This window comes from Gopherus flavomarginatus, chromosome 3 (genome assembly GCF_025201925.1).
Source record: "Gopherus flavomarginatus isolate rGopFla2 chromosome 3, rGopFla2.mat.asm, whole genome shotgun sequence".
NCBI classification, from domain to species: Eukaryota; Metazoa; Chordata; order Testudines; family Testudinidae; genus Gopherus; species Gopherus flavomarginatus.
The window spans coordinates 36,828,776-36,852,986 of NC_066619.1; the positions used below are offsets into that span (position 1 = coordinate 36,828,776).

Sequence of the window (24,211 nt, forward strand, 5' to 3'; positions counted from 1 at the left end):
AGGTTGGGGATTGGCTGCGCTACCACTGACGTCATCGGGGGCGCCACAAAGGTTACCTGAGCCGACGGGGCCTAATACAGACTCAGCGCGAAGCCGCGGTGATCTCAGCGACAGTCTGCGACTTCAGCTACGCCTGCGCACAAAGGCGCCAGCCGTGGGACTCCGGGGAGAGTCTGGCGGCTTCCCCCGCCTCCCCCTCCTCTATCGGGGGAAGAGGCGTGGCCCGGGCGCTGCGGGACGCCCCCCAGATGGGGGGAGGTGCCACGCTGGACGCCAGCGGGGGCGGGGCTGCCGCCAGAGCTCGGCAGGGAGGTGGCTCCTGCGGGACGCCAGGCCCGGCCCAGCTCGGGGGGAGGGGCTGCCCTTCCCGGCGGGGTCACCATGCTGCGGGCCCTGCTGCGGCGCTGGGCGTCCTACAGGTACCGCTTCGTGCCCTGGATCGCGCTGCACCTCCGCCACAAGCGCAGGTGAGAGGGTGGGGGCACGCGCCACCCAGCCAGGCCCAGCGCCCCGGGAAGCCGCCTGCGGTGGAAACAAAGCGGCCCCCGGGCGGCAGAGCGCGCACCCCAGCGCAGCCGCGGGAGCCTGCCGCGAGCAGCCCGCCGTAACCGCAGGGAGGGCGTGTGCGGTGCCGCTCGCGGGCTCTTAACGCGCTCAGCTGCTGCTCACCGCCACCTCCTGAGCGGGGTTGGCGCGGCGGGTCCCATTCCCAGCCGGGCTCTGTGGAGGTAAACGCGGGGATCGGGCACGCTCCTGCCTCCCCCAAATCGGCGTCCTAAAAGTGCGGCTCGGCCCTGAGTTTCTGCCTCAGCTGTTTTCAGATCCAGGCTGGTTTGTGGTATCAGCCCGAGAACTGGTTTCACTGCTTCTAGGCAGCGTCGCCAATACTAAGCAGGGGACAAGAGAATAGGAACTCGGTTCCTGTGTCACTGCAGGCGTCAGCATCAGAGATTCCAGCTCCCTCTGCTGTAGCTTTCTTAGGGCCTGGCTATGCTAGCTGATGTAGAGCTCTTTGAGGTAAACCAGCCTTCCTGGAGTGCAGATGGGAAAGCGCTGTAGTCTGTCCACACTGCAAGCACACTGGTGTGGCCACATTAGCAGCTCTTGCAACCGCCTCAGAGAGAGAGCGGTAGCTATCCCAGCATGCAAGTGGCTGCACCATGCTTTTCAAATAAGAGAGTGAGGTGGAGTGTTGTGAGTGTGTTGTGTCTATGTGGGGGGAGAGAGAGTCTGTTTTGGGGGGATGAGAGTATGTCAGCATGCTGGCTTGTAAGTTCAGACAGAAGCAGAGCTACCCTCCCCGGCCTCTCTCACACAGCATTCCACAGTAATGGTTGCTTTGTCTCGGAGCAGATAAGCAGCGGGCTGTTAAATGGAGCTGTCAAAGGGCACATCCAAAACAATGACAGGAGTGGCCACTTGACTTAAAGGGATGATGAGACATTTCTGGAGGCTGATCAGAGAACAGTAACACACCACCTCGTTCACACTGAGGCTGGGGCGCTCCAGCGGGGGCGCATCAAACGTTATTCTACATGCTGAGGCGGAGTACTAGGAGCGCTCCAGCCATGGAGTCAGAGCGCTCTGTGTGCCTTGCCAGTGTGGACGGGTAGTAAGCTAGTGCGCCCAGGGCTTCTTTAATATGCTGTAACTTACAAGTGTAACCAAGTCCTTAGTTCTGCAGCAGTGACAGGAATAAAATGTAGCAAGAGTATATTTTACTGTGTAACCAATACAAAGCTGAATACACAGAGGCTGAAATCCTGCCCCCATTGAAAATAGTGGCAGAATTTCCTTTGATTTTTAATAGGAGCAAGATTTCACACCAGAGCAGGATGCTTAACTAATAAGTTTCTTTTTCCATATTAGTTTTTCAGGGTAGAGCTGCATTTTAAGGACTATAGAAAATCCAGGTCTTCATGCCTACCTGATGATCCAAATGGAAGCTTAGAGTAACATTTTCAAAAGTATCTAAGTGATTTAGGACCTCACGTCTCCTTTTCAATGTGACTTCGGTGACTTAGGTTCTTAAGTGCCCAAGTTCATTTTTTAAAATGAGATTTGGCCTTCAAAGTCACTTAGGTGGTTTTGAAAAGTTTCTTGTCTTAGTTTTGAAAAGTTTCTTGTCTTAATTTTTTATATAGTGAGCGTAACACATTATACTGATAGTGCATTGAACATATGGATCTGGGGACAGATAATTTAGCCAAGAAGTTATGTTCTTTTTCCTTTCTTCTGTCTGCTTGATCACACTGTTTACTACTAGTATTGCCACATGCTGTTTACCTCAGTCTGCTGCTCTGAGATCTTAGATCTTACCCTCTTCTCCCTGTGTCCCCTACACATTTTAAAAATCAAGGAATATACTTTTAAAGAGGTACAGCATCAAACAGTGGAATAGTCTTCCAAGGGAAGTGATAGCTTTGTTTGAGCCATTAAATCTCAAGTGAAGAAAGCATTTGTGAATGTACTGTAGGGAACAATTCTACAATGGTGGGAGTTTTGATTAGATGGTCAAATAGGTCTTCTAATTTTTGTAGTAAACAGCAGAAGCCCTGGAGTGAATATAACATTCAGTTGATTATCTGATGGAACTAATAAGTATTTGTCATTGTATAATTCCCCACTCTGAACCTTAGCGTCCAAAAGATGGGGTACCAGCATGAATTCCTCTAAGCTCAATTACCAGCTTAGTACTGGTAGCGCTGCCACCAACCAGGAATTCCAGTGCCTGGTACACTCTGGTCCCCCCAAAACCTTGCCCGGGGACCCCCAAGACCCAATCCCTCTGGATCTTAACACAAGGAAAGTAAACCCTTTCCCTCACCGTTGCCTCTCCCAGGCTTCCCCTCCCTGGGTTACCCTGGGAGATCACTGTGATTCAAACTCCTTGAATCTTCACCTTCACCTTCACCTTCCCCCCTCCTTCTCTCTCCCCCTCCCAGACTCTCCCTGAGAGAGAAAGTAATCCTAACACAGAGAGAAAATTAACCTCTCTCTTCCCCTTCCCTCCTTTCTTCCCACCAATTCTCTGGTGGATCCAGACACCGTCTCCTGGGATCTGATACCAGAATGAAAAAAAAATCAGGTTCTTAAACAAGAAAAGCTTTTAATTAAAGAAAGAAAAACAGTAAAAATTATCTTTGTAAATTTAAGATGGAATATGTTACAGGGTCTTTCAGCTATAGACACTGGGAATACCCTCCCAGCCTAAGTATACAAGTACAAATTAAAATCCTTTCAGCAAAATACAAATTTGAACTCCTTCCAGCCAAATACACATTTGCAAATAAAGACAATAAACATAAGCCTAACTTGTTTTAACTACCTAGTACTTACTATTCTAGACATATAAGAGACTGTATCAGAGAGATTGGAGAGAAACCTGGTTGCACGTCTGGTCACTCTCAGAACCCAGAGAGAACAACCACCAAAAACTAACAGCACACACAAACTTCCCTCCCTCAAGATTTGAAGGTATCCTGTCCCCTGATTGGTCCTCTGGTCAGGTGACAGCCAGGCTCACTGAACTTGTTAACCCTTTACAGGCAAAAGAGACATGAAGTACTCCTGTTCTATTAACCCTTAACTATCTGTTTATGACAGTATCTCAAGTCCAGTTCTTGTCATTTAATGATCTCAGCAGAGCTCTTATGAATCACTTCCTTACAATCATTCCTGGGCTGTCTGTTATTGCAGTGGTTTTCGAAGTGCGGGTCATGACTCAATAGTGGGTTGCGGAATGGAAAGCGTTGGGTTGCGGTGGCTCTGGTCAGCACCACCAACCAGGATGTTAAAAGTCCTGTCCGCAGTGCTGCCTGGCTAAGGCAGGCTTGTCCCTACCTGTTCTGACATTGCTCTGCGCCCCAGAAGTGACCAGTAGCAGGTCCAGCTCCTAGACAAGGGGGCACCTGGGCTCCACACACTGCCCCCGCCCTGAACACTGGGTCAAAACTCCCATTGACCCTGTCTCGCACCCCAATCATGAGCCCTCTGCCACACCCAGAACCCCTCATTCCCAGCCACAGCCCCCTCCCCCCAAACCTCTGCCCCAGCCCTGAGTCCCTCCCAAACCGCTCATCCGCAGCTCCATTGGGTCAGGGGTATCAACAATTTTCTTCAACTGGGTTGTGAGAAAAAAAATTTGAAAACCACTATAATATTGTATGCTTGTATACTTATGCAGGGTGTCTTAACTTAGCAGAAAATGTAGCTTTATAACGTCTTACTGATCTTACCATGTTACAGAATCCAATTCTGAATAAAGTTGGAAACTAGAAGAATAAGAACGTAGATTCTAATCTTGCTATTCTCACACCTTTGTGTAAAAAAAAAAAAAAAAAAATAGAAAAAGTCAAAATGTAACTACAAAATCAAGAGTTTTCGTGTCATCAATTGTCAGTGTTCAACCTAGCATAGGATAATAGTTGAAAAAGTTTGGAAATTGTTGTTCTTGGGTTTTATTTATGCTCTAAAATTCTTTCTTAACAGCCAGTTCAGGTGGGACTAGATGAGAATGAGACATCAAAAATTTTCAGAAGTGCCCAAGTGACTTAGACAGGTAAGTCCCATTTTCAAAAGTGACTTAGGCACCTAAGGTGAGATTCACAAGGTGGACTTTAGTGTCCACTGCCACTTTAGGCTCCTAAATCCAATATTTAGATCCTCAGAACCACCCTCAGCTGTGGCCTAACCCTGTAGGCACTGAAGTTTCCATGGTTTTTCGTGACAAAGGGCTTATCTGGTTTAGACACCTGACTCTAGGAGAGGGTTCATGGCTGTGAATCCTGACTGGAGAGAGGAGCTTCCCTTTAGCCCGGAGTTAGGCTATGTCTACGCTGGCAATTGAACGACAAAACTTCTGTCTTTCAGAGGTGTTAACGCTCCCCCACCTCCAAAAGGCAAATGTTTTGCCGCAACAAGTGCCAGTGTGAACAGCATGTTGTCGGCAGGAGAGCCGCCAAACAGTGGCTACACTGTGCGACTTTTAGCGACAGGACTGTGGTGACACAGCCATATTGCTAAAAGCTGTGTAGTGTAGACATAACCTTAGACATCTAACTCCCTTTGAGGGGCTGGCCGTAGGCCACACCTCTCCCCACAACTTTTCTTACTGGCTCATTTAGGTGACTCTCCATTTAGCACAGTGGTTTCTGTTAATTCCTTTTTAGGTGCCTACCTGTCCCCCATGCATTGTATAGGGAGCCCGGCCACCTCACTCAGGGCTATGAATCCCACTTGGCAGCGGGAGCCACTAGGTACTGCAAACACTCAGCCTAAGTCCTTCTTTTGAATATCACCCTTAGGAACCTAACTTTCTCACTGACTTTCAATGAGATTAGGTTCCTAAACACCTACGTCTCTTTAGAAAATGGGACTTAGGCTCCTTTGTAATTTAGGTATTTTTGAACATTTTACCCATCGTTTGCATCAAAATTTAAACCAGTCTTTTTAACAATGCTATAACCAATGCACAAAAAGTAGCCAGATGAGTAATATTTCTTTTTAAATTCAACAAGATCAATCAGGCCTCTTTTTGATAATAAAATTACTTGATATTAACTAATGGAATGTTTTTCTAAGCAATATATATTAGAGCCTCACTAATCAGCACACTGTTTAATCTGCACAGCAACTGTTACTTTCTTCACCACTTAGCACAGGTATAATGAGCAATGTATTGTAATGAGGTATCATTAAGATTCAAAGCTTGCATAGGCCAGTGGCCTGCTTTTTCAAAAATGCATGTACAATTCAAGGTTGCATATGCATGAAAGAATATGGTTTTGTATTGCTTGTTTCAGCCATGTAACATAAAAGCAATCAAGTGCTTTTTGTTGCCATAAAATTTCTATCTGTCAGTTCTTATAGGAAAACTTGATGCTAGAATATTTTTTCTCTTCTGCCACAGGACCATCCGATACGTACCAGAAAAGTCCAAAGACAAAATTATCTCTGATGAAGATGTCCTTGAAACACTGCTGAAAATCTTTAAAGCTCTGTTCATAAATGACTTTAGTAGACAAATGGACTTATTTGCCTTACTTCCAGAAGTTAAATCCAAATATCTGGAATTACTGACTATTCAGTATAAGAGATCAAAAACAACTGGTTACAACCATCAAAGTCAAAATGTCTTTAATCCAGAAGAAGTTCTGTTTAATACATTAGGGTTCAGTATTACTCGAGATCGGAGTTCACTGATTTCTGCTGGAACAGGAGTCTTTGTTACTAAAGGTTTTGTGCCAAAAGGGGCAGTTGTATCTATGTATCCTGGTAATGAAATACTTTTTGTCATTTTTTCAAATAAGTTAAACATGATTTCTAACTACATGGTTCCTGATTGCATGACTGAATTGGTATCTCAATTTTAACTTTTTTAGCATTTTAACTTTGATACCTTGCCAAAATCACAGGTTAATATTTGTTAAGGTATTTCCATGTGTAAACTGATTTGGAGAGCTTTTTGTGATGAGAAAAAAGATTATATTTCATGTTTTCTGAGTACCCAAGATCTGGTTTGAATTAGTAGAAAATTTGTCCCTGATTTCTGTAAGCACTAATGCACATGAGTAATTGAATTACATGGGATTGCTCACATGCATAAAATGAACCAGATCATGTTCATAAAGTTGTTCATATACGTAAGTATTTGCAGGATTGAGTCTATTAATCTCTCTATCAATATCAGTGGGCAATATAGAAAATTTTCACAGCACAAAGTTATATTTATAAAATTAAGAATGAAAGTAGAATGTATAAGACCAGAATAGGGGAAAAATGGGACTTTGGTCCGACTCCTTGTCTCTTGGAGTGTCATTAGCTTACTTTGCTTAGCAACATTTTTAGTTCTGTTAGCACTTCAGAGCCAGTACAGCCGTCTGAGAGCAAGCTGAATTCTGTTCTGCTGTGAACATCAACACAATCACCAATTAAATTCTTATTGCAGAGTATTTATTGCAATTGGTGATGTAAGAGGCAGAAATCGATAATCGAATCCCAGGATACTGAGTTGCTGCAGAGAATTCCTTCTTGGGTGCTAGCTGGTGACTCTTGCCCACATGCTCTGGGTTTAGCTGATGGCCATATTTGGGGTCGGGAAGGAATTTTCCTCCAGGGCGGATTGGCAGGTGCCCTGGAGGTTTTTCGCCTTCCCCTGCAGCGTGGGGCACGGGTCGCTTGCTGGTGGTGTCTCTGCAGCTTGAGGTCTTCAAACCATTTTTGAGGATTTCAATAACTCGGTCCTGGGATAGGGGTTGTTATAAAATTGGATGGGTGGGGTTCTGTGGCCTGCCTTGTGCAGGAGGTCAGACTAGATGATCAGATTGGTCCCTTCTAACCTATGAGTCTATGAATCCCAGGATGAGTTTGAGTTGGCTGTTAGGAGCATCAGCCTAAATTTTCATCTCTTGTTGGGACCATTTGTGCTTCTCTGATGGTGGAATCTGGATTTAGCTGGGTAGCTGAGAATTACCCTGCTGTAGGGAGTTCTCACATGGTATAAAGTGATATAGCCAGTTCTGTAGCCAACTGCTCCCCCCAGTGGAGATACAGGGAAGGGGAGCAGGGCAGAGTGGAGTATGCATGGACTATAGCAGCGATCGGCAACCTTTCAGAAGTGCTGTGCCGAATCTTCATTTATTCACTCTAATTTAAGGTTTCGCGTGCCAGTAATGCATTTTAACTTTTTTAGAAGGTCTCTTTCTATAAGTCTATAATATATAACTAAACTATTATTGTATTTAAAGTAAATAAGGTTTTTAAAATGTTTAAGAAGCTTCATTTAAAATTTAATTAAAATGGAGAGCTCCCCGGACTGGTGGCCAGGACCCGGGCAGTCTGAGTGCCACTGAAAATCAGCTCACATGCTGCCTTCGGCACCCGTGCCATAGGTTGCCTACCCTGGGCTACACCTATTCTGTATCTTGGTTGGTTTATGGTCCTGACCTAGAGAGACCATAGCCAGTTAGGTTAAGTTAGAGCAGGTTCTAAGGTCTAAGATGATGGCACAAATGTACCATAAGAGGACAACTGCTGGACTGGGGAAACATCAGATCAGTGCAGTTCTGTCCTTTCAAAATTATTAATGGTAGTTTATGAACTGAGGAAAGAATAATCTTATCCCTCTGCCACCTTTGGCCTCTGTCTTGGAGGCTGGATCATGACTACTAACCCCTTTTTGACACTTCTATTTATTGCCTTCTAAAATATCCATGTCTGTCTTACAACAGGTACAGTATATCAAAAGTATGAGCCCATCTTTTTCCAGTCCATTGGCAATCCATTTATTTTTAGATGCATAGATGGTGTACTTATTGATGGGAATGATAAAGGAATATCAAAAGCGGTGTACAGGTAAGCAGTCAAAAGAAATAGGAGAACAAAAATCTGTTCACATATTGAAAGGTATTATGGTTATCTAATCACACTGTTATCTGAAACCAAAAGTAGTTGGATTTATCTGACTTACCCTATGGGGAAAAATAAAATAAGTATCATGTACTGTAATATAAGATGCAGTGTGGTCAGTCTGTTCTCTTGTAATGAGGCTGGCAGCTATTGGCTGTGATATATTAATATCACATCATGTGCCAGTCTGTACATTTGACTAGACTTACTTTGCTGAAAACTGATGCTTAAATAGCTGTGATTTTTTTCATAAGGAAAATATACTGAAATCTAGGTCTGATTCCATATGAAGTTGTAAAAGTATATTTTCAGGTTTCTAATTAAATCTGGTTGATGGAAAGAAAAGAAATTCTTTCCATGTCACAGAGCATGAACTCTGTGGTACCAAGAGGCATATTATCTAGCCCTAACTTGCCTTTAAAAAGCATTGAATAAAGCAGGACTGCAGAAGAGTAAGTCTGTACTTGGAGTAGCCTAGGGGCTAACATGCACTTTAGCAAATTTTAGTTTCCAGGGAAATTCACAGCAACATCTGTGCAGAATGCAAACATCACGCATCCAAAATAGAATTAACAATAACGACCAGGAAACAACCTGAAAGGACAGTCCCCTTGTATCTAGTTTGGGTTCTGGGAACAAGACTGAGGCTTACCTTGTAGTGGCCCTTCCCCACACAGCCCAAAAGGGAAATTAAATGTAATGATATTTCTTTAAAAATGGTGCGTTTGGGGATATTTTTTGCTTACTGTAAGAATGCCCTCATTTCAGCTTCTCTGGTAGATTCTGTTTTATTTAGTCCTTTGAGTTTTGATAGAAACCATATATTCCAAAGCCGGAAGGGACCACTGTGATAATCTAGTTTGACTTCCTGTATAACACAGTTATATTGTTTAATATTCTCTTTTTTAAAGGATCAGCCTCTTTTGAATACCAATTTTATACTCTAATGAATCAGTCAAATGCTGTTGGGGAAATGTAACCTAAGGTAACTTGTGAGTATTTCCAGAAGTCGAAATAATGGTCAAAAGAAGCGTCAAGAAAAGAAACCTATATTTCTAGTTAATATTGTGACTCCTTTCAGATCATGCAGCAAGAGGGATCAACTTGGTCCTTTTCAAATGAGTGACATCACTTGGCTCACACCTGCTGTGCTAAATCCACTGGCAGTAGGGCAGTATGTTAACAACTGTTCACACAGTAAGTTGGAAGGTAGAGTTCCTAGTCTCCAAGCTGACTTTAAATATGGAAATGACTTTTGTTGGGGGTGGAGCACTGTAATTGATAAAGAATGGTTCTCCATCCAGCAGTGACCTTTTCAAAGAGGCGCAAACACACTTGATGGTGTAGCAGAGGTTGTCAGGCTGAAATTTCCAGTAATTAATGGGAATTGGGTATCCAAATATGCAAGGGCAGCTTTGAAAATCTTATGTTTATATGGTCTGCTGATGCCTACTGGTCCTGTCCTGCTAATCTGCAGAATTCAACATTTTGAAAACAAAAGCAGTAAACTTGGACTGTAAGGGAAAGGAAATCCATGGACTGGTCCCTCTTATGAAATGGTCCACTGAATGGAATAGTTGGAGAGCCTCTTATATTGCATAATGTTGTTACTACATAATTCTGAAAATTAATTTGGCAATCCCAATGCAAGGTAAACATTTTTGAATGAAAGCTTTTTTACATCACAATTCACTTACTGACTAGAAAAGGGGTTTTTTGATTAAGGAAGTCTCAAATCTATATGCAATAGATGAGTCCAGCAACCTGACTACACTGTGGGATACAGAGAGTGGGGCAACTTATCCTAATGCCCTTCCTCAATACAAAATATATAACTATAAAATTCTGAGAGACTGGATCACTCATGGGATTGGTTGTGAGATAGGAAGTGTTTCATGGTCCCCAGAGACTCTGCCTGTGAAATGCCTGAGTGCATTGCCCAGGAATAAGTATCCGCATCATAAATAAACCACTATACAAATGCCACCAATGTAGGCATCCTGACCAAAGAGGCTAAAACGTGAATGGTCATAAAGATACAACTCGGTATTATTGATGCTATAAGCTCCATTCTGAGCTTATCAAGCTGGGCACCTTGGTGATCCAATGGATAACAAGAACTACTATTTAGTTAAATTAGGCTGAACTTAACCCCTGCTCAGGGGGCCAACACGAGGCCTACACACTGCTTAAGCTTTCAAAATAGGGCTGAAATGGGGCTTATGCGGTGCATAGGTCTTCTGCTGGCTCTCATCACAGGGGTGAATTTCACTCATAATGAGCACAGTGAGTACTTTTTTCAGAAGAATACTTGGCATTTACATATATAAACTGCATATGAATTTCTCAGTCCTGTATAAGAATTTTTTTTCCCCTCTCTTTCTATCCTCTCCCCACCCCTCCATCTCCAGACAAGGCAGCCAACGTCTGTTATCAGGAGTTTGATGTGCCTGAATATTTTCCAGTAGAACTGAAACAGTATCTTCCAAACATCACCTACAGCCATGACATGCCTATGTAAGTACACTTACGCGTTTTCATAGCATCCAAGAAGCCAAATTAGTAAGTGAACAAAGTTCATTTCTGTTGAGGTGAGCTACACAAAAACACAGCACTGTTAAGAAAGAGTTTGCTTTTATAAGGGAATCGCTTTTATACCTGTACTTATCAGCATAGCTCTGGGGATGAATTTTGTTAAGCTACTACTAGAGCTGCCAAGGAACAATTCGTGAATTCCACTGAAACAGTAGTTATTTGCTAAAGAACCAGTGGGGCCCTGGATGATTGAGATACAAAAGGAGCGCTTAAAGACTATCAAGCTATTGAAGAGAAACTAAATGGATTCTTTGCTTCAGGCTTCAGGGCTGAGGATGTTAGGGAGATTCCCAAACCTGAGCCAGCTTTTCTAGGTAACAAATCTAAGGAATTGTCACAGATTAAAGTGTCACTAGAGGAAGTTTTGGAATTAATTGATAAACTCAACATTAACAAGTCACCGGGACCAGATGGCATTCACCCAAGAGTTCTGAAAGAACTCAAATGTGAAGTTGTGGAACTATTAACTATGGGTTGTAACATGTCTTTTAAATTGGCTTCTGCACCCAATGACTGGATATCTCCAATTATTATTATTAGCTATCTCCTAGAACTGGAAGGGACTTCGAAAGGTCATCGAGTCCAGCCCCCTGCCTTCACTAGCAGGACCAAGTACTGATTTTTGCCCCAGATCCCTAAGTGGCCCCCTCAAGGATCATACTCACAACCCTGAATTTAGCAGGCCGATGCTCAAACCACTGAGCTATCCCTCCATGTAATGCCAATATTTAAAAAGGGCTCTACAAGTGATCCCAGCAATTACAGACTGGTAAGTCTAACGTCTGTACCAGGCAAATTAGTCGAAACAGTAGTAAAGAATAAAATTGTCAGACACATAGAAGAACATAAATTGTTGAGCAAAAGTCAACATGGTTTCTGTAAAGGGAAATCGTGTCTTACTAATCTGTTCGAGTTCTTTGAAGGGGACAACAAACATGGACAAGGGGGATCCAGTGGACACAGTGTACTTAGATTTCCAGAAACCCTTTGACAAGGTCCCTCACCAAATGCTCTTAGGTAAATTAAGTTGTCATTGGATAAGAGGGAAGATCCTTTCATGGGTTGAGAACTGGTTAAAAGACAGGGAACAAAAGGTAGGAATTAATGGTAAATTCTCAGAATGGAGAGGGGTAACTAGTGGTGTTCCCCAAGGGTCAGTCCTCGGACTAATCCTATTCAACTTATTCATAAATGATCTGCAGAAAGGGGTAAAAAGTGAGATGGCAAAGTTTGCAGATGATACTAAACTGCTCAAGATAGTTAAGACCAAAGCAGACTGTGAAGAACTTCAAAAAGATCTCACAAAACTAAGTGATTGGGCAACAAAATGGCAAATGAAATATAATGTGAATAAATGTAAAGTAATGCACATTGGAAAAAATAACCCCATCTATACATACAATATGATGGGGGCTAATTTAGCTACAACGAATCAGGAAAAAGATCTTGGAGTCATTGTGGATAGTTCTATGAAGATGTCCATGCAGTGTGCAGAGGCGGTCAAAACATAAAAAAGGGGATAGAGAATAAGAAGGAGAATATATTATTGCCCTTATATAAATTGATGGTGTGCCCACGTCTTGAATACTGCGTACAGATGTGGTCTCCTCATCTCAGAAAAGATATACTGGCACTAGAAAAAGTTCAGAGAAGGGCAACTAAAAGATTAGGGGTTTGGAACGGGTCCCATATGAGGAGAGATTAAAGAGACTAGGACTTTTCAGCTTGGAAAAGAGGAGACTAAGGGGGGATGTGATAGAGGTATATAAAATCATGAGTGATGTGGAGAAAGTAGATAAGGAAAAGTTATTTACTTATTCCCATGATACAAGAACTAGGGGTCACCAGATGAAATTAATAGGCAGCAGGTTAAAAACAAATAAAAGGAAGTTCTTCTTCACGCAGCGCACAGTCAACTTGTGGAACTCTTTACCTGAGGAGGTTGTGAAGGCTAGGACTATGACAGCGTTTAAAAGAGAACTGGATACATTCATGGAGGTTAAATCCATTAATGGCTGTTAGCCAGGATAGGGTAAGGAATGGTGTCCCTAGACTGTTTGTCAGAGGGTGGAGATGGATGGCAGGAGAGAGATCACTTGATCATTACCTGTTAGGTTCACTCCCTCTGGGGCACCTGGCATTGGCCACTGTCAGTAGAAATGATACTGGGCTAGAGGGACCTTTGGTCTGACCCAGTACGGCCATTCTTATGTTCTTATATTTTTGCTTGTTTTGTAGACAATCACAGGAATGCCTTTAACTTTAATTCAAATGTAAATTTGAAATTGGGACAATATTCCTTATCAGATTAAAGTAGGTGATATTTGGTGTCTGAACTGATTGGCATCATCCTCTTAATATCACTCTCTTCCAATTCATTCTAGATAAGAGAGCAAACGGATGAGTTTGCTAGAGGAGATCCACAATATTTTTATATTCAGGCATATGCAATTTGAAACTACTAGAGTTACAAACGCTGGCAAAATAAAGACTGTGATAGAAAGGGCAATTGATCTGTAGCTGAATAGTCACAAAATCCTGGCTGTGAACTGAGATCTTGTAAATGTATTCTTTACAAAGAATCTGGAAACATTCATTTTTTGAAATCTGAGAGAATTCACAGCAGGATTAAAAACTGAACAGATTTCAACATCAATTCTGTTTTTGAATGCAGTGAACTGCTAATCCTAAATATATTCTAGAATTCAAAGTTGTAGGTGGATCAGCTAGAACTTTTCATGGGGCTCTGGAGCTATTTCAGAATGCTGGTTTTTGGGGTGAGAGAGTGGTTGGCAATATCACGGAAGAAACTATCACTAATCTCAGACAAAAGACTTAGTTAAGGCAAAATTAAAGCTGAGAATATGTATCAGTGATTTTAGGGTAAACAAGGAATGTAATTGAATTTTTTTGTCCCCAAAGTTAAGATACACATACAAGAAACCCAAATATTTGACAAGTGTGGAAATTCACCATAAACAGATCCAACCTACCTTAAATTTACCTGCTTAGAGCTCATCTGCAGTTGGAAATTACAGCAGAGATTTGATTGTCCAGTTCCTATTAATTTTAAATCCAGATTCCTTCTGTGACTTTTAAAATCACATCATAGACTTTAAGGTCAGAAGGGACCATTATGATAGTCTAGTCTGACCTCCTGCACAATGCAGGCCACAGAATCTCACCCACCCCACTCCTGTATCAAACCCCTAACCTATGTCTAAGCTATTGAAGTCCTCAAATTGTGGTTTAAAGACTTCAAGGTACAGAGAATCCTCCAGCAAGTGACCCCTGACCCACGCTGCAGAGGAAAGTGAAAAAAACCCAGGGTTGTATTCTCTCCTTTAACCAGTTCATTATCCACCTTTCAATTTTCATATTGATCCCCATGTTTTCCAATTTAGCTCATAATTCCCCATGTGGAACCATATCAGATGCCTTACTGAAATTGAGGTAAATTAGATCCACTGCATTTCCTTTGTCTAAAAGATCTGTTACATTCTCGAAGAAGGAGATCAGGTTGGCTTGGCACGATCTACCTTTTGTAAAACCATGTTGTATTTTGTCCCAATTATCATTGACCTCAATGTCCTTAACTACTTTCTCCTTCAAAATTTTTTCCAAGACCTTGCATACTATAGATGTCAAACTAACAGGCCTGTAGTTACCCGGATCACTTTTTTTCCCCTTTCTTAAAAATAGGGACTATGTTAGCAATTCTCCAGTCATACGGTACAACCCCTGAGTTTACAGATTCATGAAAAATTCTTGCTAATGGGCTTGCAGTTTCATATGCCAGTTCCTTTAATATTCTTGGATGAAAATTATTTCCCCCCACCGCCATGTAGCCCCATTAAGCTATTCGACTTTGGCTTCTACCTCGGATGTGGTAATATCTACCTGTCATTCCCATTTGTCATCCTACCATTATCCTTAAGCTCTTCATTAGCCTCATTAAAGACTGAGGCAAAGTATTTGTTTAGATATTGGGGGCCATGCGTAGATTATCCTTGACCTGCATTCCATCCTGAGTGTTTAGCGGTCCCACGTCTTCTTTCTTTGTTTTCTTATTTATATGGCTATAGAATCTTTTACTATTGATTTTAATTCCCTTTGCAAGGTCCAACTCTACAAGGCTTTTGGCCTTTCTCATCTTATCCCTTTGTGTTCTGACCTCAATAAGGTAGGTTTCCTTGCTAATCCCTCCCATCTTCCACTCCTTGTAGGCTTTCTGCTTTTTCTTAATCACTTCTCTGAGATGCTTGCTCATCCAGCTTGGTCTACAACTCCTGCCTATGAATTTATTCCCCTTTCTTGGGATGCAGGCTTCTGATAGTTTCTGCAACTTTAACTTGAAGTAATTCCAGGCCTCCTCCACCTTTAGATCCACAAGTTCGTCAGTCCAGTCCACTTCCCTAACTAATTTCCTTAATTATTTTAAGTTAGCCCTTTTGAAATAAAAAACCCTAGTCCCAGATCTATTTTTGTTTATACTTCCATTTAGTTTGAACTGAATTGGCTCATGATCGCTCGAACCAAGGTTGTCCCCTACAACCATTTCTTCTATGAGGTCCTCACTTCTCACAAAAAAACAAATATAACCAAATCAAACCCTATTGTTAGTTCAGCAACTACTTAGTGAAGGAATCCATCAGCTATCATATTCAGGAAAATCTGAGCCCTATTATTATTACTAGCACTTGTCCTCCAGTCAATATCTGGGAAGCTAAAGTCTCCCATGATCACACAATTCCCATTAGTATTTACTGCATTAACGAGGTCTCTATCCATATCCAAATCAGATCCCAGTAGTCTGTAGCACACCCCAAGCATGATCCCAGGGGAGGCTCTAGTAGCTTTCTTCCCCAGTGTGATTTTTGCCCAGACGGACTCTGTCTTATTCATTCCATCACTTCTTACTTCTTTACAGTCTACCTACCTCATCACTGATCTACAATGCTACTCCTCCACCTTTGCCTTTATTTCTGTCTTTCCTAAACAGCACATACCCTTCAATACCTGTGCTCCAGTCATGACTACTATTCCACCATGTTTCTGTTATCCCTATATCATCTGGTTTCACTTCCTGCACCAGTAACTCTGGTTCTTCTTTGAGTGATTGCTCATATGCATTCCAGTTAGGTGTGTGCGCTCCGCGTGCACATTCGTCGGAGAAACTTTTACGCTAGCAACCCAGGCGGGTCGGCTGGGCGCCCCCTGGAGTGGCGCCGCTATGGCGCCCAATATATATCCCAGCCGACCCGGCCACCCTCCAGTTCCTTCTTACTGCCCCTGTCGGTCGTTGGAACTGTGGAGAGCGGCTTCGCTGACCTCCACACTCCCTAGCAGCTCGTTTCGCTATCATTGTATATAGTAGTTATAGTTGTTATTGTACATATATAGATATATAGTTGTTAATTAGTCAGTTATCTAGTGTTGTTAGTGTAGTTATTAGTTGTAGTGAGGGGATCGGGGGTACCCTCCCCCGCACCGGGAGCCGGAGCTCATGCCCAGCTCATCGGGCTTCAAGCAGTGCTCGGCTTGTCACAAGCCCATGCCAGTTGGAGACCCCCATGACTCCTGCTTGAAGTGCCTCGGGGAGTCGCACTTATCTGCCAAGTGCCCGATCTGTAAGTCCTTCAAGCCGAGGACCAAGAAGGAGCGGGACATTAGATTGAGACAGCTCCTGATGGAAGTGCCCCTGACACCTTCGCCCTCGGCACCGAGCGCAAGCCAACCGGTGAGCAAGGGCACCGCGGCACCGAGTGCTACCACCAAGAAGCCGGCACCGAAACCGGCCCAGAGCCGCTCCCTCTCCCCGAGGCCGAAGGCGGCAAAGGCACAGATCATCTCGCCACCAGCCGCCCCACAATCAGATCCTGCGCAAAAGGCGGATCGCCCAGCACCAATACCTGCCGCAGCACTGTCTAAGCCGGTACCGTTAACTCCGACCCCGCGGGGGCCGTCGAGTCCAGCACCTGGCAGCTCCCCGGTATGCACCGTGGTAGAGCTCGCTTCACCCTCTACCCCGGAGACATTCGCCGCGGCGAGAGAGCTAATCGCCATCACCAAGGCACCGATGCCCTTGCCCCCGGCACCGCCGGTGCGGGTACTATGCTCTATGGGCAAACCAACCCTGACCAGACCAGCTTCGGTCAGTGTAGCAGACCGGCACCGCTCCAGATCGCGGTCCCGCAGATGCTCGGCATCGAGGCGCCACTCAGACTCACGACGTCGATCCCGATCCCAGCACCGGTCGGACTCCCGGCACCGATCGCCTCGGCACCGCTCAGGCTCCCGGCACCGATCACCACGGTTCCGATCGCGCTCTCGGCACCGGTCGGGCTCCCGGCACCGTTCGACGTCCCGAGCGTCAACTAGGTACTCCCGGCATCGCTCCAGCTCACGGCACCGCGGTGGGCACCGCACCTCCAGGAGCAGATCTAGACAACGACACTCGCGATCCCGGTTGACCTCCCGGCACCGAGCCGGTCGCAGGTCCCGGTCTCGCTCTCAACACCGATACAGACACCGGTCACCGCTATCCAGAGGTGTGAGGTCGGTCGGTACTGCGGCACCGGCTTTCGCCGCTCCACCGTGGCCATCCAGGGGCACATCGGCATCTTCCCAGGCGGGTAGCTATTATGAATGGGACCAGGACCCCAAAGCACCGCTGGGAGTGTTCCAAGACCCCCACCCGCAGGACACCGGCCCAACAGTGGGGCTTTTGGACACCCTGGGCTTACCATCAGGCCCAGGGTGCCCCCATGCCTCAGGCACGTTCCACCGCCTCAGAGCATCGGGGGCCAGAGGCCACTGTTTCCCGCCGCCCCGTGGTTGAGTCGGACAAACAGCCGCCAGACTCCCCGGGGCAACACGAACAGGAACCAGGCCAAGAACAAGAGACCGCGCAGGATACCCTCATCCCCGGAGTATCCTCCTCCTCCTCCTCGCCGGATGAGGCAGTGGCTGGGTCGTCAGCATCGGGACCCCCACCTATAGACCCCAGGGCCAACCAGGACCTCCTCCGTAGAGTGGCCCTTAATATCAACCTCCCGGTGGAGGAGGTCTCAGAGGTTGAGGACCTGGTAGTGAGCATCCTCTCGGCCGATGCTCCTACCCGGGTAGCCCTCCCATTCATAAAGACTATCCAGTCTACCTCTGACAACCTCTGGCAGTCACCAGCCTCCATCCCGCCGACAGCTAAGGGAGTGGAAAGGAAGTACATGGTACCCTCTCAGGGGTACGAGTACCTGTATGTCCACCTTCCTCCCTAGTGGTGCAGTCGGTCAACGACAGGGAGTGGCATGGCCAGCAGGCACCGGCCCCCAAATCCAAGGAGGCTAAGCGGATGGACCTCATGGGTCGCAAGGTGTACTCAGCTGGGGCCTTGCAACTCCGGGTGGCCAACCAGCAGGCCCTACTGGGGCGCTATAACTACAACATATGGGCGGAGGTGGGTAAGTTCGCCGAACTGCTACCCCAGGACTCGCGCACGGAATTTAACGCGTTCATGGAGGAGGGTAAGAAGGTGGCCAGGACCTCTCTCCAGGCCTCCCTCGACGCTGCGGACTCGGCAGCCAGAACCCTGGCGTCTGGCATTACCATGAGGCGCATTTCATGGCTTCAAGCCTCTACACTACCCCCGGAACTACAATATATAGTCCAGGACCTACCCTTTAACGGGAAAGGGTTGTTCTCGGACAAGACGGACTCCAAATTACAAAACCTGAAGGACAATCGAGTCATCATTCGCTCGCTGGGGATGCATACACCTTCCACCCAGCGTAGACCCTTCAGGCCTCAAGCACGGCGCCCATACTTCCCACCCCGGCAGAGGCAGGATCTCAACAGACGACGTGGCCGGGGGGACGCAGACGCCAACCCAGCTCCCAGGGAGGCCAAAACCAAGGGCCTTCCAAGGCACAGCCGGGCCCCAAGTCCGGCTTTTGAAGGTGCGCCCGGGGACGACATACCAGACTCAAGACAGGATCCTTCCCCTTCCTTCTCCAACCGCCTCTCCCACTTCCCCCCTGCGTGGTCCCGGTTAACATCAGACCGTTGGGTGCTACGCACAGTGAAGCACGGATACCATCTACAATTTGCTTCCTCACCCCCTTCCCGCCCCCCTTCCCGGTCCCTCTTCAGGGACCCCTCTCACGAGCAAACCCTCCTGCAGGAGGTTCGTTCCCTCCTGGCGGCGGGAGCTATAGAGGAAGTACCTCTAGGCGAGAGAGGCAAGGGATTCTGCTCCCGATATTTTCTCATCCCCAAATCCAAGGGAGGTCTCAGACCCATCCTAGACCTGCGGGGCCTCAACAAGTGGATGCTAAAGTTAAAGTTCCGCATGATCTCCCTGGGAACCATTATCCCATCCCTGGATCCTGGAGACTGGTATGCCACCCTCGACATGAAGGACGCGTACTTCCATATTGCCATCTTTCCACCGCACAGGAAGTACCTCCGCTTCACGGTCAGACATCAGCACTTCCAGTTTGCAGTTCTGCCCTTCGGCCTCTCTACAGCCCCGAGGGTGTTCACCAAGTGCATGGCCGTCGTGGCTGCCCACCTCCGTCGGCGGAAAATCCACGTCTTCCCGTACCTCGACGACTGGCTCCTGAAGGGGTCCTCCCAGTCGCAGGTGCGACGACATGTCGAGGCCGTCACGGACCTCTTCTCCCGGCTAGGCCTGCTTATCAATGCCGAGAAATCCAGCCTGGTCCCCACACAGAGGTTAGACTTCATAGGCGGTGGAACGTGCCTGGACTCTACTCAGGCCAGGGCATACTTACCTCAACCTCGCTTCCAGACGATCGGTGTGATCATTTGGAGCTTGCAGGCATCCCCAATCACCTCGGCTCGCACCTGCCTCACACTTCTAGGGCATATGGCCGCATGCACTTACGTGACAAAGCATGCCAGACTCCGAATGAGGCCCTTCCAGACGTGGCTTCATTCCGTATTCCGCCCGAGCAGGGACCACCTAGATGTATTGGTGACGGTCCCCCCCCGACCCTCTCCGCTCCCTCGACTGGTGGCTGACCCCATCCCTAGTATGTGCGGGGATGCCCTTCCATTCTCAGCAACCATCGGTGACTCTAACAACCGATGCATCATCACTGGGGTGGGGGGCCCACTTAGGGGACCTGCGCACCCAGGGTCTCTGGTCGTCCCAAGAGCTGTCCCTCCACATAAATGTCCGGGAGCTGAGGGCAGTCCGCCTCGCCTGCCAGGCGTTTCAACGACACCTACACGGCCGTTGTGTTTCCATACTCACGGACAACACAACGGCCATGTATTATATCAACAAACAGGGGGGAACCCGTTCGTCTCCCCTATGTCAGGAAGCCATTCGACTCTGGGACTTCTGCATAGCCCAGTCAATAGACCTGGTGGCATCCTTCCTCCCAGGGGTCAAGAACACGCTGGCGGACAGACTCAGCCGATCCTTCCTCTGCCACAAATGGTCAATCAGACCGGATGTCATCCATTCCATCTTCCAGAGGTGGGGATTTCCCCGCATAGACCTCTTCGCAACCAAGTCCAACAGGAAGTGCCAGGAGTTTTGCTCCTTTCAGGGTCTCTCTCCCGGGTCGATCATGGACGCATTTCTCCTGCCATGGACGCGCCACCTCCTGTATGCCTTCCCTCCGTTCCCTCTGGTGCACAAGGTCCTGTTAAAGCTGCGCAGGGACAAAGCGCGTCTAATCCTGATCGCACCTGCGTGGCCCAGACAGCACTGGTTCACCGCCTTGCTGGACCTGTCTGTGGACCCCCCAATTCCCCTTCCTCTCCACCCGGACCTGATTACGCAGGATCACGGCACGCTTTGTCACCCGGACCTATGAGCCCTGCACCTCACGGCGTGGCTCCTGCATGGCTGAACACGGCGGAGCTCAGCTGCTCCGCACCGGTCCAACATATACTCCTTAACAGCAGGAAGCCTTCCATTCGCTCAACATACAGGGCAAAGTGTAAACGTTTCTCTTGCTGGTGCGCTTCTCAAGGGGTGAACCCTACGCAGGCCCCAATTCCCACGGTCCTAGACTACCTCTGGTACCTTAAGCAGCAGGGCCTGGCGACATCCTCCTTAAAGGTACACTTAGCGGCCATATCCGCTTTTCGGCCAGGAGAGGGTGGCCGCTCCGTATTCTCCCACCCCTTAGTCGCCAGGTTTGTTAAAGGCCTGGAGCGTCTCTATCCTTCCGTACGCCGCCCTGCTCCTACCTGGAACCTTAACCTGGTCCTGAACAGGCTCACGCTCCCGCCATTCGAGCCACTGGCGACTTGCTTGCTCATGTACCTGTCGTGGAAGACGGCCTTCTTGGTGGCCATTACATCGGCCAGACGGGTCTCAGAGCTGAGAGCTCTCACAGTGGATCCACCCTACACCGTCTTCCATAAGGACAAAGTGCACCTGCGACCCCACCCGGCGTTCCTCCCTAAGGTTTCTGCCTTCCATACCAACCAGGACATCTTCCTCCCCGTCTTCTTCCCGAAGCCACACTCTTCTCGGCGGGAACAGCAACTGCACTCCTTAGATGTACGTAGAGCGCTCGCTTTCTACATTGAGCGAACAAAGCCATTTCGGAAGTCCCCTCAGCTGTTTGTGGCGATCGCAGAGCGGATGAGAGGTCAACCAATCTCCTCTCAGAGGATTTCCTCCTGGGTAACCGCATGCATTCGCGCATGCTACGACTTAGCTCGTGCCCCCTCTAGCCACTTCACGGCACATTCCACGAGAGCTCAGGCGACGTCGGCAGCCTTCCTGGCACACGTGCCTATCCAGGAGATATGCCGTGCAGCAACCTGGTCATCGGTCCACACATTCACTGCACACTATGCGCTAGTCAGACAATCAAGAGATGATGCGGCCTTCGGCGTAGCAGTTTTAAATACCGCCACATCTCTCTCCGACCCCACCGCCTAGGTAAGGCTTGGGAATCACCTAACTGGAATGCATATGAGCAATCACTCGAAGAAGAAAAGACGGTTACTTACCTTGTAACTGTTGTTCTTCGAGATGTGTTGCTCATATCCATTCCAAACCCACCCTCCTTCCCTACTGTCGGAGTAGCCGGCAAGAAGGAACTGAAGGGTGGCCGGGTCGGCTGGGATATATATTGGGCGCCATAGTGGCGCCACTCCAGCGAGTGCCCAGCCGACCCGCCTGGGTTGCTAGGGTAAAAGTTTCTCCGACGAACGTGCACGCGGCGCGCACACACCTAACTGGAATGGATATGAGCAACACATCTTGAAGAACAACAGTTACAAGGTAAGTAACCATCTTTTCCTCCATTTTGTTACTTAGGCTCCTTGCATTGGTGTACAAACATCGTAGTTGTTGTTGTTTGGCTTGGCTTACATTCTTTACCCGAGTAGGCACAGACATTCTACTGCCAGTATCAACTATTAGACTGGTGTCTATATTACCCTTCCTCCTTATGTCCATTCTCCTACCCATGGTTGTATCCTTTCTTACTTCATTTTCTTCCCTCTCAACATTAAAATCTGGTGTGGAGATTACCTGAATATCTCCCCCAAATTCCTAGTTTAAAGCTCTCAATTAGTTGTGCCAGCCTCCATCCTAGAAGTCTATTTCCCTCCCTACTCAGGTGAAGTCTATCCCATCTGTCCATGAATGCCTCCCAGTGGCCATACATCCCAAAACCTTGCTTATGGCACCACTGCCTGAGCCATCTGTTGATCGTCATAATCTTGTCACACGTTTGTTGCCCTTCTCTGGAAACAGGCTGTCAAACCTTAGTCCCAGATTTGGACCTTAGCGTCCAAAATGTGGGGGTTAGCATGAAAACCTCCAAGCTTAGTTACCAGCTTGGACCTGGTACTGCTGCCACCACCCAAAAATCTAGAGTGTTTTGGGGCACTCTGGTCCCCCCAGAAACCTTCCCTGGGGACCCCAAGACCCAAACCCTTGAGTCTCACAACAAAGGAAAAGAAATCTTTTCCCTTCCCCCCTCCAGGTGCTCCTGGAGAGATACACAGAAGCAACCTCCGTGAATCTAAGCAGAGGGACTCCACCCTCGCCGTTCCCAGTCCTGGAGAACAGAATTACCTCCCTCTTTACCCAGAGGGAATGCAAAATCAAGCTAGTAAATCTATCACACACAGAGTTCCCTCTGACTTCTTCCTCCCACCAATTCCCTGGTGAGTACAGACTCACTTCCCTGGAATTTCCCACTAAAGAAAAACTCCAACAGGTCTTAAAAAGAAAGCTTTATATAAAAAGAAAGAAAAATACATAAAAATGGTCTCTCTGTATTAAGGTGACAAATACAGGGTTAATTGCTTAAAAGAATATTGAATAAACAGCCTTATTCAAAAAGAATACAAATCAAAGCGCTCCAGCAACTATAGTCATGTAAATACAAAAACAACAAACTCTTTGGTACTCACAACTTGGAAACAGAAGATTAGAGAGCAAGAAATAGAAATCGCTCCTCATCCGAGAGAGCATACAGGCAGCCAGACAGCAAAGAACTCAGACACAACCTTCCCTCCACCCAGAGTTGAAAAAATCCGGTTTCCTGATTGGTCGTCTGGTCAGGTGGTTCAGATTACTTCTTTCCAGGTGAAAGAGACATTAACCCTTAACTATCTGTTTATGACACGCCCCCCAAATTGCAGACAGTGGGGAAGCTCACTGGCGGCGATTTCCTTCTAGAACTTTAAAATAAACAGATTACTACAACACATGCACCTTTACATATACCACTAAGTATACAACTAACAGACTTCAACATTTTAAGAACACTTTTTAACTACTAGATTCTGGGAAACTCTCACGGGAGAGTGCATCCGCTACTTTGTTAGAAACTCCTGTGATGTGCTGAATTTCAAAATCAAAATCTTGGAGAGCTAAACTCCAACGAAGAAGTTTCTTGTTGTTCCCCTTGGCAGTATGGAGCCACTTTAGTGCAGCATGGTCAGTTTGTAGTTGGAACCGCCGTCCCCAAACATATGGGCGTAGCTTTTCCAGGGCGTACACAATGGCATAGCATTCCTTTTCACTGACTGACCAGTGACTTTCCCTCTCAGACAGTTTTTTGCTGAGAAACACGACAGGATGGAAGTTGTGATCTGTTGCTTCCTGCATGAGCACTGCTCCTATACCACGCTCAGATGCATCCGTGGTTACGAGGAATGGCTTGTCAAAATTCGGGGCCCTGAGCACAGGGTCAGACAT

The 24,211-nt window shown here is 46.7% G+C and overlaps 1 protein-coding gene across 8 annotated transcripts in view; it reads left to right on the forward strand.

Annotated features, from left to right (window-relative positions):
* Positions 1-286: 286 nt before the first annotated feature.
* SETD9 (SET domain containing 9) overlaps positions 287-24,211 on the forward strand; it is a 46,685-nt gene continuing 22,760 nt past the window's right edge. For 3 of the 8 annotated variants that reach the window (XM_050947091.1, XM_050947089.1, XM_050947090.1), the window contains exons 1-5: positions 287-467; positions 5,912-6,276; positions 8,232-8,355; positions 9,491-9,618; positions 10,821-10,926. In XM_050947091.1, the coding sequence (XP_050803048.1) occupies positions 382-467; positions 5,912-6,276; positions 8,232-8,355; positions 9,491-9,618; positions 10,821-10,926 (809 nt within the window). In that variant the 5' untranslated portion in view covers positions 287-381. Of the gene's footprint in view, positions 468-1,810; positions 1,851-4,491; positions 4,562-5,910; positions 6,277-8,231; positions 8,356-9,490; positions 9,619-10,820; positions 10,927-24,211 lie in introns of all 8 variants that reach the window. The other 5 variants (XM_050947095.1, XM_050947096.1, XM_050947097.1 and 2 more) reach the window with 5 other exon arrangements.